Raw genomic sequence first — 15,767 nt, forward strand, 5'->3', positions numbered from 1 at the left:
CACGTGCCACGGGTTCGCCACCATGGCCCTAAGCTCCACTGAAGCAGGTACCTGGCCTTTTAACAAAACATTCGGAAACCAACCCACAAGCAAAGCTGGCTGAGGAATTCTGGGAGTTGAAGTCCACAAGTGATCAAAGGGCCACGTTTGAAGACCCCCCCTGGGCAAGGACTTTGGTCTCAGCCCTCAGGCCCTGCGCGGGTCCATCATGGAAAATGTCTGTGGAGGCCACAGGTTAGCTGGTCTGCGTTGGGTGGAGGCACAGACACGGATGAAGCAGTTCGCCCCTTCCGTCAGCCGTAACGATGGACTTCTCGGGAGCGTGGGAGGAATGCCTTTCTTCAGACCCTGCCACTTGAAGGAAGACCCCCACCTCTCTCCACGTTCACAGTAGGGTAAGCCACTTGTACACAGACAGAGGATAAGCCCTACTCTCTTGTAGCACTGATGATGTTACTTGGTTGGGTAGTGAAATGTCTGCAAGGAAACCACCAAGCTGAGAGAGCACCAAGGAGTCCACAGTCCTTCCTCCTCCTCCTCCTCCTCCTCCTCCTCCTCCTCCTCCTCCTCCTCTTCCAGCACTGATGATGTTCCCTACTTCGGTCATGAAACCTCTGCAAGAAAACCACCAAGCTCAGAGAGCACCAAGGACCCCACAGTTCTCTTCCTCCTCCTCCTCCTCCTCCTCCTCCTCCTCCTCCTCCTCCTCCTCCTCCTCCTCCTCCTCCTCCTCCTCCTCCTCCTCTGCACAAGCCTCACTCTTTTCCAGCCCTGATGACGTTGCCTGGTTTGACCATGAAACGTATCCAAGAAAAGCACCAAGCTCAGAGAACACCAGGGATCCCACAGTCCTTCCTCCTCCTCCTCCTCCTCCTCCTCCACTCCACACACACACACTCCCTTCTGCCACTGATGATGTTCCCTAGTTGGGTCATGAAAGGTGTGTAAGAAAACCACCCAGCTCAGAGAGCACCAAGGACCCCACAGTCCTTCCCCCCTTCTCCTCCTCCTCCTCCTCCTCTTCTTCTTCTTCTTCTTCTTCTTCTTCTTCTTCTTCTTCTTCTTCTTCTTCTTCTTCTTCTTCTTCTTCTTCTTCCTGCTCCTCCTCCTCCTCCTCCTCCTCCTCCTCCTCCTCCTCCTCCTCCTCCCTGCTAGCCCCACTCACTTCTAGCACTGATAATGTTAGCTACAGTAGTTGGGTCATGAAACGTCTGCAAGAAAACCACCCAGCTCAGAGAACACCAAGGACCCCAGAATCCTCCTCCTCCTCCTCCTCCTCCTCCTCCTCCTCTTCCTCCTCCTCGCAAACTCCCCTCCCTTCTACACTGATGATGTGACCCACTTGGGTCATGAAATGTCTGCAAGAAAACAACCCAGCTTAGAGAACATCAAGGACCCCACAGTCCTCCTCCTCCTCCTCCACTCCCCAACCCCACTCCCTTCTGCCATTGATGATGTTCCCTAGTTGGGTCATTAAACATCTGCCAGAAAACCATCCAGCTCAGAGAGCACCAAGGAGGAGGAGGAAGAGGAGGAGGAGGTCTGTGATGTTCCTGACGCTCTCTGCGTTGGGTGCTTTTCTTGCAGACATTTCACCACCGAACTAGGCAACATCCTCAGTGCAGACTCAGGAGGGAATTTTGCCTCCGCTTCCAAAATGTTGCCCCACAGGCACCTGGCCCAGCCTGGTGGAACAGCAGTGGGGCTCTCAAACCTGAGGTCCCTTCGTGGGTTTCGGGGAAGGAGAAAGCCACCCTTACCTAGGATCATGTTGGCCACGGATGCCGAGAGAGTGAATTGTTGCTCCAGGAATTTAGCCAGGAAAGTGGACAAGCCTGCGATCATGGCCGAAAGGTTCACCATCGCCAAAACTACCATTACGAAGACCGGGTTCTTGAGATTTCTCAGCAAGACTATTGGGAAGACTGCAAACGCCAGAGGGAAACAAAAGGACGAGATTGCAAAAAGGGGAACGATTGGTACCAAAGACAGGCGCTCCTCGACTGCCAACAGCTCGTTCGGTGATTGTTCAAAGTTACAACAGCACGGGGAAAAAAAAGTAAGTTAGGGCCATTTACCCCCCACTTGTGACCGTTGCAGCATCCCCACAGTCACGTGATCAAATTTCTGATGCTTGGCAACTGACTCGTATTTATGATGGCCGCCGTGTCCCGGACGTTGTTCTGTTCCAGCCTACGGCCAGCCCTGTTTGTGTGTCAGGGACAACCCCTTTTTCCTTTTAACAATCAATAGGCTGGGAAAAAACCCAACCCAAATTTATTTACAGTTCCAAATAATAAAGTCTTTCAAACAAAAAAGCAGCAGAATATTTTCTTCAAGCAAAAATACATGATTCAAAACATCCAACAAGAGTTAAACAGAAGTAGCCAGAACAGACCAGGATTCCCTTAGAATGTCTCCGAACGGGTGCCTTCAGCAACCAGCACCGCCCACTCCTTCCCCTTTTATTATCAGTCCCACAGCGTGCCTTCTCACTGCCTTCTCCTCCTCTCACTGAGTTGCCTCATTGCTTTGCTCTGCTCTGCTGGATTGCCTTCTGCTTCTAGCGTCTCTGAACAGATTCAGCTGTGACTCCTCTGAGTCCGACATCTCCTCCTCACACAGCTGAGCCTTATGAGGAACATGACTGGAGGGGCCAGGCTGAGAGTCCCGCAGTGCATTAGACCCTCCCTCTGACACCGAAGGCTCTCCAAACCCCTCCTCCTCCTCAGATTCCTCAGACTCAGCTGCTGGGAGCACAGGCTGACACTGAATCACAACACAACGGCACTGGAAAAAAAGTAATTTAGAGCCATTTCCCCCCCACTTGTGACCAAAATTCTGATGCTTGGCAACTGACTAGTATTTATGATGGCCGCTGTGTTCCGGACGTTCACTTGGAGGTTTACCTGTGTCCTCGGGGTCACCTGAGTAGTGCAAATGAGTGTGGAGCCTTCTTGGCTGCTGGATGTTCTCCGCCCTGGGTCCCTTCACTGTGGAAGGCCCTGAGGACACAGATAAACCTCCAGGTGGCCTCAATGACTCCCTAAAAGAAGGCAAATGACCAGCTGTCTGCAAGGAGTATAAATCCTTCCATTTTCCCCACCATCCAGTCACAACGGATGGTGAAGACAGGAAACGAAACGTCTACAAAGAAAAACAAGAAGGTCCAGTTGCCTCCTGAAAAAGCACCCTTGGGTATTTCCTTGAAGACGTTTCGCTTCTCATCCTAGAAGCTTCCTCAGCTCTGACTGGATGGTGGGGAATGGAAGGATTTATACTCCTTGGAGAAAGCTGGTCATTCGCCTTCTTTTAGAGAGCCATTGAGGCCACTTGGAGGTATGTCTGTGTTCTCACAGGGTCACCTGAGTGGTGCAAATGGGTGGGCTGAAAGCTGTTCCAAGAAGGCTCCACACCCATTTTCACCACTCAGGTGACTCTGAGGACACAGGTAAACCTCCAAGTGGCCTCAACGACCCTCTAAAAAGGATGCAAATGACCAGTTTTTCTGCAAGGAGTACAAATCCTTCCCTTCCCCACCATCCAGTCAGAGCTGAAGAAGCTTCTTGGATGAGAAGCGAAAGGTCTTCAAAGAAAAGGCTCCACACCCACTTGCACCACTCAGGTGACCCTGAGGACACAGGTAAACCTCCAAGTGGCCTCAATGACCCTCTAAAAGGATGCAAATGACCAGTTTTCTGCAAGGAGTATAAATCCTTCCACTCCCCACCATTCCGTCAGAACCTGAAGAAGCTTCTTGGATGAGAAGCGAAAGGTCTTCAAATAATAACAAGAAAGTCCAGTTGCCTCTAGAAAAAGCACCTTTGGGACAACCAGGAACTGGATGGCTGAGAACCTGCAGAGACATTCAGCAGAGTCTTGATAAGCCTCAGATTAAATACTTTTATATCCTGATGCAAGCTGGATAGAAACCATGCTTCTGTCGCCGCTCGCTCCAGCACACTTCTGTACTTCTCACTTCTACACACTGGAAATATCAATTTTTTATCATTTTTCAGACAGTAAGTGCTTCGGATGGAAGGGAGACTTCATAAACTTTAAAAATATTGCTTTATAGCAAAGCAATATTCAAAAACCCGTAAGTTACATCTAACTTAGCTCTAAAAGCAATATTCAAAAACCCGTAAGTTACATCTAACTTAGCTCTAAAGCAATATTGAAAAACCCGTAAGTTACATCTCTTAGCTCTAAAGCAATATTCAAAAACCTGTTACATCTAACTTAGCTCTAAAGCAATATTCAAAAACCCATAAGTTACATCTAACTTAGCTCTAAAAGCAATCTTCAAAAACCTGTAAGTTAAATCTGGGGGGAAAGGACAAATAAACCTACTTTCCTTTTTTTTTGCTGTTGGGAACCTTCAAAGGATTAACTTATAGGCATCCATCTATGCGATGTACTTCAATGAAGGGAATTTAATTGTGTTCCCATGCCTCATCTTTGCTCACATCTCTTTTGTGAGAAAAGTTGTTTTTTCCCACAAATCAAGGGCATTCAAGATCTGGCAGAATTCCTGACAGGTTCATCATCTGGGGATGGTTATCCCAAAGGTGCTTCCTCAGAAGGCAACCGGACCTTTTTGTTTTTCTTTCGCTTCTCATCCCAGAAGCTTCTTCAACTCTGACTGGACGGTGGGGAAATGGAAGGATTTATACTCCTTGCAGAAAAACTGGTCATTTGCCTTCTTTTAGAGGGTCGTTGAGGCCACTTGGAGGTTTATCTCTGTCCTCCTCTGAATAGTGCAAATGGGTGTGCTGAAAGTTGTTCCAAGAAGGCTCCACACCCATTTGCACTACTCAGCTGACCCTGAGGACACAGATGAACCTCCAAGGGGCCTCAACGACCCTCTACAAAGAAGGCAAATGACCAGTTTTTCTGAAAGGAGTATAAAGGAGCCTTGGTGGAGCAGTGGGCTAATGCCTCCTTAAGTAACACCAGCTGCCTGCAATTAGTGCAGGTTCGCATCCCACCAGGCTCAAGGTTGACTCAGCCTTCCATCCTTCCCAGGTAGGTAAAATGAGGACCCAGATTGTTGGGGGCAATTAAGCTGACTTTGTAATAATGCCGCTGGGGTGTGTGTGAAAGCCCTAATAAGCAGGCATATACATAGAATGAAGGCTACTACTAAGCTTGTAAGCCGCCCTGAGTCTTCGGAGAAGGGCGGGATATAAATGGAATTAAAATTTTTTAAAAATCCTTCCGTTCCTCCGCCATCCAGTCAGAGCTGAAGAAGCTTCTCAGATAAGAAGTGAAACTTCTTCAAAGAAAAACAATAAACTCAGTTGCCTTTCGCAAAAAGCACCTTCGGGACATAATTACAATTATTAGTGCAGCTAAGTTGAGGCAACACCACGTCAAGGGACAGCTGATTGCTGTGGTTATGTTTTAAGGGCCTCAAAGGCTGTTGATGACTCCAAAGAGGCCTTAGCAAGAAAAGCTGAAATATGTAATTACTTGTCTTGGTGTCCCTCAAGAGGCCAAAAGTTGTAGCGGAAAGTCAATTTCAGCTAAAAATGGAAAAGGAAAGAAATAAGAGATATTTTTTCCCCTCTGCAAGAAAGCCTGTGGTACAGATAATTAGAGCTACCTCTGGTACAGGCTAAACAGACATTCCCTAAATATGGGCTGGTGACCGACCCGGATTGGATTCTGGTAGAGGTAATCCTTGATGTTTTAGTCACCAGAATATTAAAAAGATGTTGCGACTCTAGAAAGAGTGCAGAGAAGAGCAACGAAGAAGCTCAGGGGACTGGAGGCTAAAGCATACAAGGAACGGTTGCTGGAATTGGGGATGTCTAGTTTAATGAAGAGAAAGACGAGGGGGTGACAGGATAGCAGTCTTCCAGTATCTCAGGGGCTGCCCCAAAGAAGAGGGAGTCAAGCTCTTCTCCAAAGCGCCTGAAGGCAGGAGAAGAAGCCACGGATGGAAACTAACCAAGGAGAGAAGCAACCTGGAATTAAGGAGAAACTTCCTAACAGTGTGGACAATTAACCAGTGGAACAACCTGCCTCCAGAAGCTGTGAATGCTCCAACACTGGGAATTTTTAAGAAGAGACGGGACAGCCTAAGCAGGGGGGTTGGACTAGAAGACCTCCAAGGTCCCTTCCAACTTTCTTATTCTGTTAACGAGAGAGAAGAGCATGTCCATCTCCTGGCTGGTAGTGTTTCCGAAACACCTTTTGGCCACTAGGAAAAATACAGTACTGCCTGTGCCCAAACAGCAGCTGTTCCTATATCCATATCCCAAGAATAAAAAAAGGTAAAGGTAAAGGTTCCCCCCACATGCGTGCTAGTCGTTTCCGACTCTAGGGGCCGGTGCTCATCTCCGTTTCAAAGCCGAAGAGCCAGCGCTTGTCCAAGGACATCTCCGTGGTCATGTGGCCGGCGTGACTAGACGCCAAAGGCGCACGGAACGCTGTGACCTTCCCACCGGAGCGGTCCCTATTTTTCTACTTGCATTTTGACGTGCTTTCGAACTGCTAGGTTAGGGAGGGTGAATTCTTACATTTCTCAGTTTTGGAGCAAGCTGCACTTGTCAATCAATACTCCAAGGCAGTGTGTTAACGCAAAAAAAAAAAAGAGGCCTATTGTCTCTCTTTTAGTTTTTTTTTTACACTTTCAGAAAGACCGAGGTCCATAAATATGTGTTTCCTGCCTCCTGGCAACCGAACGACCTTAAATCAAAACGTCCCCCTCTGATACGTATTAAAGGCTTCCTAAATTTCATCCCTCTTGCAATTTTCCCAGTGCCTTTTCACTAGGGCAATTTATCTTGCGCCCTTTCTTCTGTTTAAAAATCCGTTATCTTTGAAAAATGGAAGCTTTGGGCATTAATTTAGGGTGGTGGAATTAACGTGTCAGGGGCGTTAATGAACCCGGGAGCCCTAAATAGCGATTTATATATAATTCACGCTGGAAAGGAACGTGAATTACACATTAAATAAAGGAAGAGCCGTCTCCTTGCTCAGCTAGGAACTGTGCTGTCACGTGTCTAGAAAGCCGGAGAAAAATGGGAGGTTAAGGTTTAATCTATCGATTAGAAGAGATGTGAGTGTTCGCATTATGTTCTAAGCAAGGAACCCAGTGTTCTTCCTTTATCGGGGTTTTATCTACGCGGACTTTTTCCCCCCGTTTTGAGCCGAGGAAACAAAACTTCCAGACCAAAAGTAACAAAAGAGAGTGAGAAAAAGCAAAGAAATGAGGCGCGTGAATTTAGCCTGTGCAAACTTGTGTACCTATATTGGATTTGAAGATTTTTTAAAAATGTTCTGCTTCCTTGTTACTATTGCAACTAATAGAAGATACCCAGGAGATTTTTTTTTAAGGACTTCCTCTGCGTAACAACGGCAGCTACTGACTGGATCTCCAAACTCGACATTAAACTCTGAAATGTTTTTTCCTGTTTTAGGTTTTATAATTGCTTCTTTTTTTAAAAAAAAATTGTTTTAACTGTTCTAACTTGTAAATATGAAGTGCTTTTAATTCTGTGTGTGACCAGCCATACGCTAAATAAATAAATAAATACTATTGAAATGCACCTTAAAACAGGGCAATTTATACGTATGATCCCAGGCACCTGTCCACGTTCCCAGGCTTGCCTGGCTGAGGACCTGAGATAGTTTTGGGGTTCTGTCATCATTTTTCAGAGGTAGCTACACATCCAGTAAGGCCCAGAAAGGGGGAATTCTTGGGGGATTTTGTCCTAAACGGGTATCCCCATTAGGGATTGTTGGATCTGGATTTTTCTGTTGAGGCTCTCCTTTTTGGCAGCTTTATCCTTCTTAAGCAGTGTTTCTCACTCTTGGCAATTTGAGAGTTGAGTGGACTTCAGCTCCCAGAATTCCCCAGCCAGCTAAACGTGAAGATGGGTGGAATTCATTTCCCAGAGTTCCCCAGCCAGCTCTGCTATTTAACTTAAAGATGTATGGATCAACTCCCAGAATTCCCCAGCCAGCCATACTGGATGGGGAATTCTGGGAGTTGAAGTCCGCAGATTCTTGTAACATGGGCAGACGTCAATAAAGTGGCCAGGGTAGGCTCTTGACATGCAGTTCTGCCTGCTCGCATCTGACACCGGCTGCTCGTACAGATAGCAATTTCTTCCTTCCTCCAACCTCCAAGTTGGAGGGGTGAGCTGGGCGGAAGAGAAAATCTGGCTGAAAGTCCTCCAGGGATACTCCTTGGTGGAAAGTGGCTGTGATGACCCAGGGCACAGCACCGAGGCAATGCAGAGTCAGCTGGCAATTCAAACCGCCCTTGAATGGCTTCACGTTTTCCCCAAGTGCTCCCACGTTTCTGGCAAGCCTCCAGACAAAAGAAGACACACACACACACCTTCAGCCGCCTCTGGCTGCAAGTAGTTTCACAGACAGTCTGATTAGGAGGGAAATTTACTCAAGGCCACGGAGATAACCAGGGACGACGCGTACATCATAAACCTAACGGGTCTGTGGGAATACAAGCTTGCCCGAGCAGCTTCAGAAGAGGAGCCGAAATACAGTCCGAGGTCTTTGAACATCCAAACAACATGGTCAGTCAGTCCAATGGTCAGAGTTTCCGAGTTTCCCAGCAGAAGTCACAGAACAAGAGATCAGCAACAACACACACAAAACTCCAGGAAATCAGCATTTGTTCCCAACAAATGCTCCTCCCCACAGCATCTCCTTAAGTCTCAGTCTCCAGGTGTGCCTTGTGGAGAAGGGCGGCACGCTCTCCTCCCGAGTAGTTGAGCCTGCCTGCGTTGTTCCCTCCTTCTCTCCACTCTCCATGCTCTAGGACAGGGGTAGGCAACCTTGGCTCTATTATGACTCATAGACTTCAACTCCCAGAATTCCTGAGCCAGCATGGGGAACTATGGCCCCCTCATGACTTGCGGACTTCAACTCCCAGAATTCCTGAGTCAGCATGGCTCAGCTTGGAAACCTCTCCCTTTTCCCTCAGCATGGCTGCCTCAGGAATTCTGGGAGTTGAAGTCCACAAGTCACGAAGGGGCCATAGTTCCCCATGCTGGCTGAGGAATTCTGGGAGTTGAAGTCCAGAAGTCATTGAAGGGGCCATAGTTCCCCATGCTGGCTCAGGAATTCTGGGAGTTGAAGTCCACAAGTCATTGAAAGGGCCATAGTTCCCCATGCTGTCTGAGGAATTCTGGGAGTTGAAGTCCACAAGTCATGAAGGGGCCATAGTTCCCCCATGCTGGCTCAGGAATTCTGGGAGTTGAAGTCCACAAGTCATGAAGGGGCCATAATTCCCGCACGCTGGCTGAGGAATTCTGGGAGTTGAAGTCCACGAATCATTAAGGGGCCATAGTTCCCCCATGCTGGCTCAGGAATTCTGGGAGTTGAAGTCCACGAGTCATGAAGGGGCCATAGTTCCCCCATGCTGGCTCAGGAATTCTGGGAGTTGAAGTCCACGAGTCATGAAGGGGCCATAGTTCCCCCATGCTGGCTCAGGAATTCTGGGAGTTGAAGTCCACAAGTCATGAAGGGGCCATAATTCCCGCACGCTGGCTGAGGAATTCTGGGAGTTGAAGTCCACGAATCATTAAGGGGCCATAGTTCCCCCATGCTGGCTCAGGAATTCTGGGAGTTGAAGTCCACAAGTCATGAAGGGGCCATAGTTCCCCCATGCTGGCTCAGGAATTCTGGGAGTTGAAGTCCACAAGTCATGAAGGGGCCATAGTTCCCCCATGCTGGCTCAGGAATTCTGGGAGTTGAAGTCCACGAGTCACAAAGGGGCCATAGTTCCCCCATGCTGGCTCAGGAATTCTGGGAGTTGAAAGAGCCAATAAAAGAGCCATAAAAGAGCCAAGCTTGCCTACTCCTGCTCTAGGATCAGGAGGGGGTGGCCCTTGCTCATCATCTGAGTTCAGTCTCCCCTGTTCATCCTGTCCCAATCCTGAAGGGCCCTGGCCTGCCTCGGCCTGCTCTTCCGCACGTTCCTCTGAAGCCACAGACCCCTCTCTCTGGACCTCCACAGGGTCCCCTTCCAGCTCATTTTCCTCTGCAGATTCACTCTCCGACGGAGGCATTGACACCGGCTCTGAACTTGGTTCTCCACTCTCTGAGTCCAGGTCTTTAACCCGGGCACACGCTAACTATGGTTTGTCGCCCGGTGGCAAATTGGAAGCACCCCGCCGTTCAACGGAGGTAACATCTGGCGAGCTCAAAGCAAGGGATGGGACGTTGGACGTAGTTCCTGGAGAAAAAGGACATTTCGCTGGGCAAAACATCAAGTGCTCCGCAGTGCTGAGATTGACCAGGTCTGTCTGTGTCAGCCTAGGAATATAGAACATGGACTAATCGGGCTGGAAGGGTCCTTAGAGATCTTCTAGTCCAGCCCCCTGCTCCAGCAGAAGAAATGGTTGTCTTGTCTCTTCTTGGAAAAAAAAGACTCCGGGGATGGAGCGCCCACAACTTCTGGGGGGAAGCCCTTCCGCTGACGGATTGCTCTCACTCTCAGGAAATTTCTCCTTAGTTTCAAGTTGCTTCTCTCCTGGATTGTTTCCCATCTGTTCTTTCTTGTCCTGCCCTCAGGTGCTTTGGGGAACAGGTGGACACCCCCCCGCCTTCTTTTCTCTGACCAAAATCAGAGAGAATAAGGGCCTCTCACTTATTTTGGCTGGGTCATTCGAGGGAATTCACGGGAGAAAAGCGACGATGTTGGGAAGGGTTAGTGGGCACAGGAAACCAGGCTGCCAAAGAACGTGGTGGCTGAACACCATCAAAGCCGACACCAGCAAGGGCATAGAAAAACTCTAAGTAGTAGTGCATGATCAGAAAAGGTGGAGAGACCTGGCCCATAGAAACACCAAGATGATGATGATGATGATGATGATGATGATGATGATGATGATGATAATGATGATGATGATGATGATGATGATGATGATGTTGGAAGGGACCTTGGAGGTCATCTAGTCAGGCAGGAAACCCTACACTATTTCAGACAAATGGCTGGCCAGTCTCTTCTTAAAGACTTCCAGTGTTGGAGCACCCACAGCTTCTGGAGGCAGGTTGTTCCACTGGCTAATTGTTCTAGCTGTCAGGAAGTTTCTCCTTAGTTCCAGGTTGCTTCTCTCCTTGGTTAGTTTCTATCCGTTGCTTCTTCTCCTGCCTTCTGGTGCTTTGGAGAACAGCCTGGCTCCCTCTTCTTTGGGGCAGCCCCTGAGATACTGGAACCCTGCTATCATGTCACCCCTCACCCTTCTCTTCATTAAACTACACATACCCAATTCCAGCAACCGTTCCCTATATGTTTTAGCCTCCAGTCCCCCAATCATCTTTGTTGCTCTTCTCTGTACCCTTTCTAGAGTCTCGACATCTTTTTTACATTGTGGTGACCAAAACTGGATGCCATATTACAAGTGTGGCCTTACCAAGGCCTTGTAAAGTGGTATTAACTCTTCACGTGATCTTGATTCTATCCCTCCGTTAATGCAGCCCAGCACTGTGTTGGCTTTTTTGGGCAGCTGCAGCCACTGTTTTCTTATATGATCATCATCATCTCTGTAGCAGCCCCCCAAATGCTGGAGGACTGCTTCATGTCCCCCCAATCCTTCTCTTCTGTAGGGCACAAGGGGTGGAAACTAACCAAAGAGAGAAGCAACCTGGAACTAAGGAGAAACTTCCTAACAGTGAGGACAATTAACCAGTGGAACTACCTGCCTCCAGAAGTTGTGGGTGCTCCATCCCTGGAGGTTTTCAGGAAGAGATTGGACAACCATTTGTCTGAAATGGTAGAGGGTTTCCTGCCTGAGCAGGAGGTTGGACTAGATGACCTCCAAGGTCCCTTCCAGCTCAATTCTGAATTGGAAAAAAAACAAAAGGTTAGACATACCTAGTTCTTTAGTCTCCAGACCCCTGGTCATCTTCCCGGTTGTGGTAAGAATGCAACCTCCCCCAATCCTTTTTATTATGCCGCGCCCCCCACCAAATCACAAGAAAAGGTCCCTTCCATAATCATCATCATCATCATCATCATCATCATCATCATCATCATCATCACCATTATTATTATTATTATTATTATTATTATTATTATTATTATTATTATTATTATTATTATTATCATCTTCCGGTTGAGCTCTGGATGGCGCCCGACCTTCGCTCCTTCCGGCGCGATCTAAAGACGTATCTTTTTGAACAAGCTGGCCTGGCCTGATGGGAGGGGGTTGGGTTTTTATTACTTTTAAATGCGTTTTAATCTATCTAAGAGTTCTGGGCACTTGTTTAATCTTTTTTTAATTTTTGTATTCTGTTTTTTAACATGTATTGCCCTGTTCACTGCCCTGAGTCCTTCGGGAGAAGGGCGGTATACAAATAAAATTAATTAATTTATTATTATTATTATTATTATTATTATTATTATTATTATTATTATTATTATTATTATTATTATTATTATTATTATTATTATTATTATTATTATTATTATTATTATTATTATCTCTCCCTGGCTATTGCAAAAAGCGGAAACGTTGCCTCAAACCTGCCTATGAAAGGCAATAGACAGACTGTAAATAGCCAGGTAAAAACCAATCACGTTTGTTTGGCAGGATCAAAGCCCAAGGAAGCCAGTATTTTAGACCCACTGCCAGCCTTTGCGAAACAAGCCAAAGCAACGAATGACAAAAGCACACAAAGCAAGCCTCCAAATTACGAAACGCTGTAAAACCGTACCAAAAAAAAAATAAAAATCCTTGCACTCATCGAATCAATTTTTTCAGCTTTATCCCAGACCTCCGGGCTGTTGTTGATCCTGCTCATCCATCAACTTTATTTTTTAGGGATTTGATTTAATCTTTTTAATTGTTTTTTAACTTTTGTATCGATCTTTGTTTTAAATACCCTGTAAACCGCCCTGAGTCCTTCGGGAAAGGGCGGTATATAAATCCAATAAAAATAAATAAAATAAAATAAATAAACTTTCTTCCTGAAGCAGCCTCCATTTTATTCCCGGCTTGGAACCGGAGCTGATTTTTCTTTTCAACGTCTATATCGTGACATCCTACCTAGCTTCAGGTGGTGGCATCTCCATCCTTCTCCTGTAGTTCCTGGGGACAATTTTGTGACACCCCTGCCCCCCCCTCCAGATCAATGCATGATGAATACCTCCAGCTGGGTTGGCCGCCTGGGGGGGGGAAAACCCCTTACTTTTGACAAACTGCAACAGAGTCAAGCTTTCTTCTTCCTGGCTTTGATTCTTAAGCCGCTCGGCAACTTCTTCTTTGGTCATGTCGGCAATGCTCTTCCGGGCGGCTTCATCCTACGGAGAGGGAAATTGGAAATTGAAAAGGACTAGGCCGCTTCCGGGAGACTTCATCAATCAATCAATTACATCTAGGCAGGAAAAACCCCAAGGTACAAGTACAGATTGGGCGAGAGCTGGCTTTAAAACAGCCACTGCGAGAGGGGACCTCGGAGTCCCAGTGGGCGATCGCTTGACCGTGAGCCGGCCGTGTGCGGCTGCAGCCAAAAAAGCTCACACAATCCTGGGTTGCCTAAACAGAGGCGTAGGAGCAAGATCACGCGGAGGTATTAGTACCACTTTATAAAACCATGGTGAGGCCACACCTGGAGTACTGCAGCCAATTTTGGTCGCCATATCACAAAAAGCATATAAGTCCCCAAAATAAATAAATAAAAAGGATGTTGAGAGTTTGGAAAAAGTGCAGAGAAGAGCAACTAAGGCGATCCAAGGCCTGGAGACTAAAACGTACGAAGAAGGGCTGCGGGACTTGGGTTTGGCTAGTCTAAAGAAAAGAAGAAATAGGGGAGACAGGATAGCAGGATTCTAGTATTTGAGGGGTGCCACAAAGAGGAGGGGGTCAAGTCGTTCTCCAAAGCACCAGAGGGTAGGACGAGAAACAACAGTTGGATACTCATCAAGGAGAGAAGCAACCTGGAATTAGGGAGAAGCTTCCTGACAGTGAAGACAATTAACCAGTGGAACAGCTTTGCCTCCAGAAATCGTGGGCGCTCCGTCACTGGAGGTTTTAAAGAAGAGGCTAGACAATCATCTGTCTGAGATTGTATAGGTTCTCCTGCTTGAGCGGGGGGCTGGACTAGAAGACCTCCATGGTCCCTTCCAGCTCTATTCTATTCAATGCAGCAACTCAGCTCTCCAGAGGAACCCATAGTTGACCCTAAGCAAGGGTTCTAAAAGTCAGAAGGACTCCCTGCCACTAGATCCGGCACATGGACCTGAGTTTTTGAAGATAATTTTGTTTCTTCGATTTACAACAGAGAGGCCTCAACTCACCACCGCCACCCAGCCCAAAATTCCTGCTGGCTGAGGGGGGACGGTTGTTAAGTGAATTTGGCCCCGTGTTACGACCTTTCCTGCCACCACGGTTAAATAAATCGCTGCGCTTATTAAGTTCGTCACACGGTTGTTCAGTGAATCTGGCTTCCACACTGACTTTGCTTGTCAGAAGGTCGCAAAAGGGGACACTGCGACCGTCGTAAATATCAGTCAGTTGCCAAGTATATGAATTTTAATCACGTGACCATGGGGAGGCTGTAACGGTCGTAAGTGTGAAAAACAAACATCAGTCACTTTTTTTTCATCTCTGTTGTAACTTGGAAAGGTCACTAAATGAATGACTGTAAGTCAAGGACTACTTGTATCAAAACGACTCTGGGCAGCTGATGTTGCAGCCTTCCTTTCCCCCTTTTGACACCCAACTGTTCTCATATAGTTATTTAGAATAAAATAGAATAGAATAGAAAAGAAAAGAAAATATGGAATAGAATAGAATAGAATAGAATAGAATAGAATAGAATAGAATAGAATAGAATAGAATAGAATAGAATAGAATAGAATAGAATAGAATAGAATAGAATAGAATAGAATAGAATAGAATAGAATAGAATAGAAATACAGAATGGAATGGAATGGAATGGAATGGAATAGAATAGAATAGAATAGAATAGAATAGAATAGAATAGAATAGAATAGAATAGAATAGAATAGAATAGAATAGAATAGAATAGAATAGAATAGAATAGAACAAAGCTGGAAGGGACCTTGGAGGTCTTCTAGTCCAACGCCCCGCTCAAGCAGGAGACCCTATACCATCTCAGACCAGTGACTGTCCAGTCTCTTCTTTAAAACCTCCAATGATGGAGCACCCACAATTTCTGGTGGCCAGCTGTTCCACTGGTTAACTGTCCTCACTGTTAGGAAGTTTCTCCTTAATTTCAGGTTGCTTCTCTCCTTAATCAGCTTCCAACCATCGTTTCTCATCCTTTCATCTGGTGCTCTGGTGAACAACGTGACCCCCTCCTCTTCTTTGGGACAGCCCCTGAGATACTGGAACGCTGCTATCATGTCTCCCCTATTTCTTCTTTTCTTTAGACTAGCCCATAGGTCTGCAACCCGCAGCTCCGGAGCCGCATGCGGCTCTTTCAGCCATCTCCTGCGGCTCCCGGTCATCTGCCATGTGCAGTCCAAAAAAAAAAAGTGGGACTAAAAAAGTTCAACCAATCAATTCAAATATGCAGGGTAAGTGCATATCTCGCCTTGGCTCCACTATTCAGTCAAACCGTGTTCTGCGCATGCACGCATGTATGCACATGTGCACACATTTTTTGCGGCTCCCAGTTTTTCCTTTTGTGAGGGAACCGGTTCTGAGTGGCTCTTTCACTGTTTCAGGTTGCTGACCCCTGGACTAGCCAAACCCAAGTCCCGCAGCCGTTCTTTGTACGTTTTGGTCTCCAGGCCTTGCATCACCTTAGTTGCTCTT

The 15,767-nt window shown here is 46.9% G+C and overlaps 1 protein-coding gene across 1 annotated transcript in view; it reads right to left on the reverse strand.

The window, feature by feature from the left end:
* The window catches only part of SLCO2B1 (solute carrier organic anion transporter family member 2B1), a gene marked incomplete at both ends in the record, with an annotated part of 72,579 nt that overhangs the window by 13,903 nt on the left and 42,909 nt on the right, over window positions 1–15,767 (reverse strand). The window contains 2 exons of the mRNA XM_081327696.1: window positions 1,761–1,925; window positions 13,174–13,285. Of these exons, the coding sequence (XP_081183822.1) occupies window positions 1,761–1,925; window positions 13,174–13,285 (277 nt within the window). The remainder of the gene's footprint in view (window positions 1–1,760; window positions 1,926–13,173; window positions 13,286–15,767) is intronic.

The sequence above is a fragment of the Vipera berus genome (genome assembly GCF_964194415.1).
Source record: "Vipera berus genome assembly, chromosome: 4".
NCBI lineage: Eukaryota > Metazoa > Chordata > Lepidosauria > Squamata > Viperidae > Vipera > Vipera berus.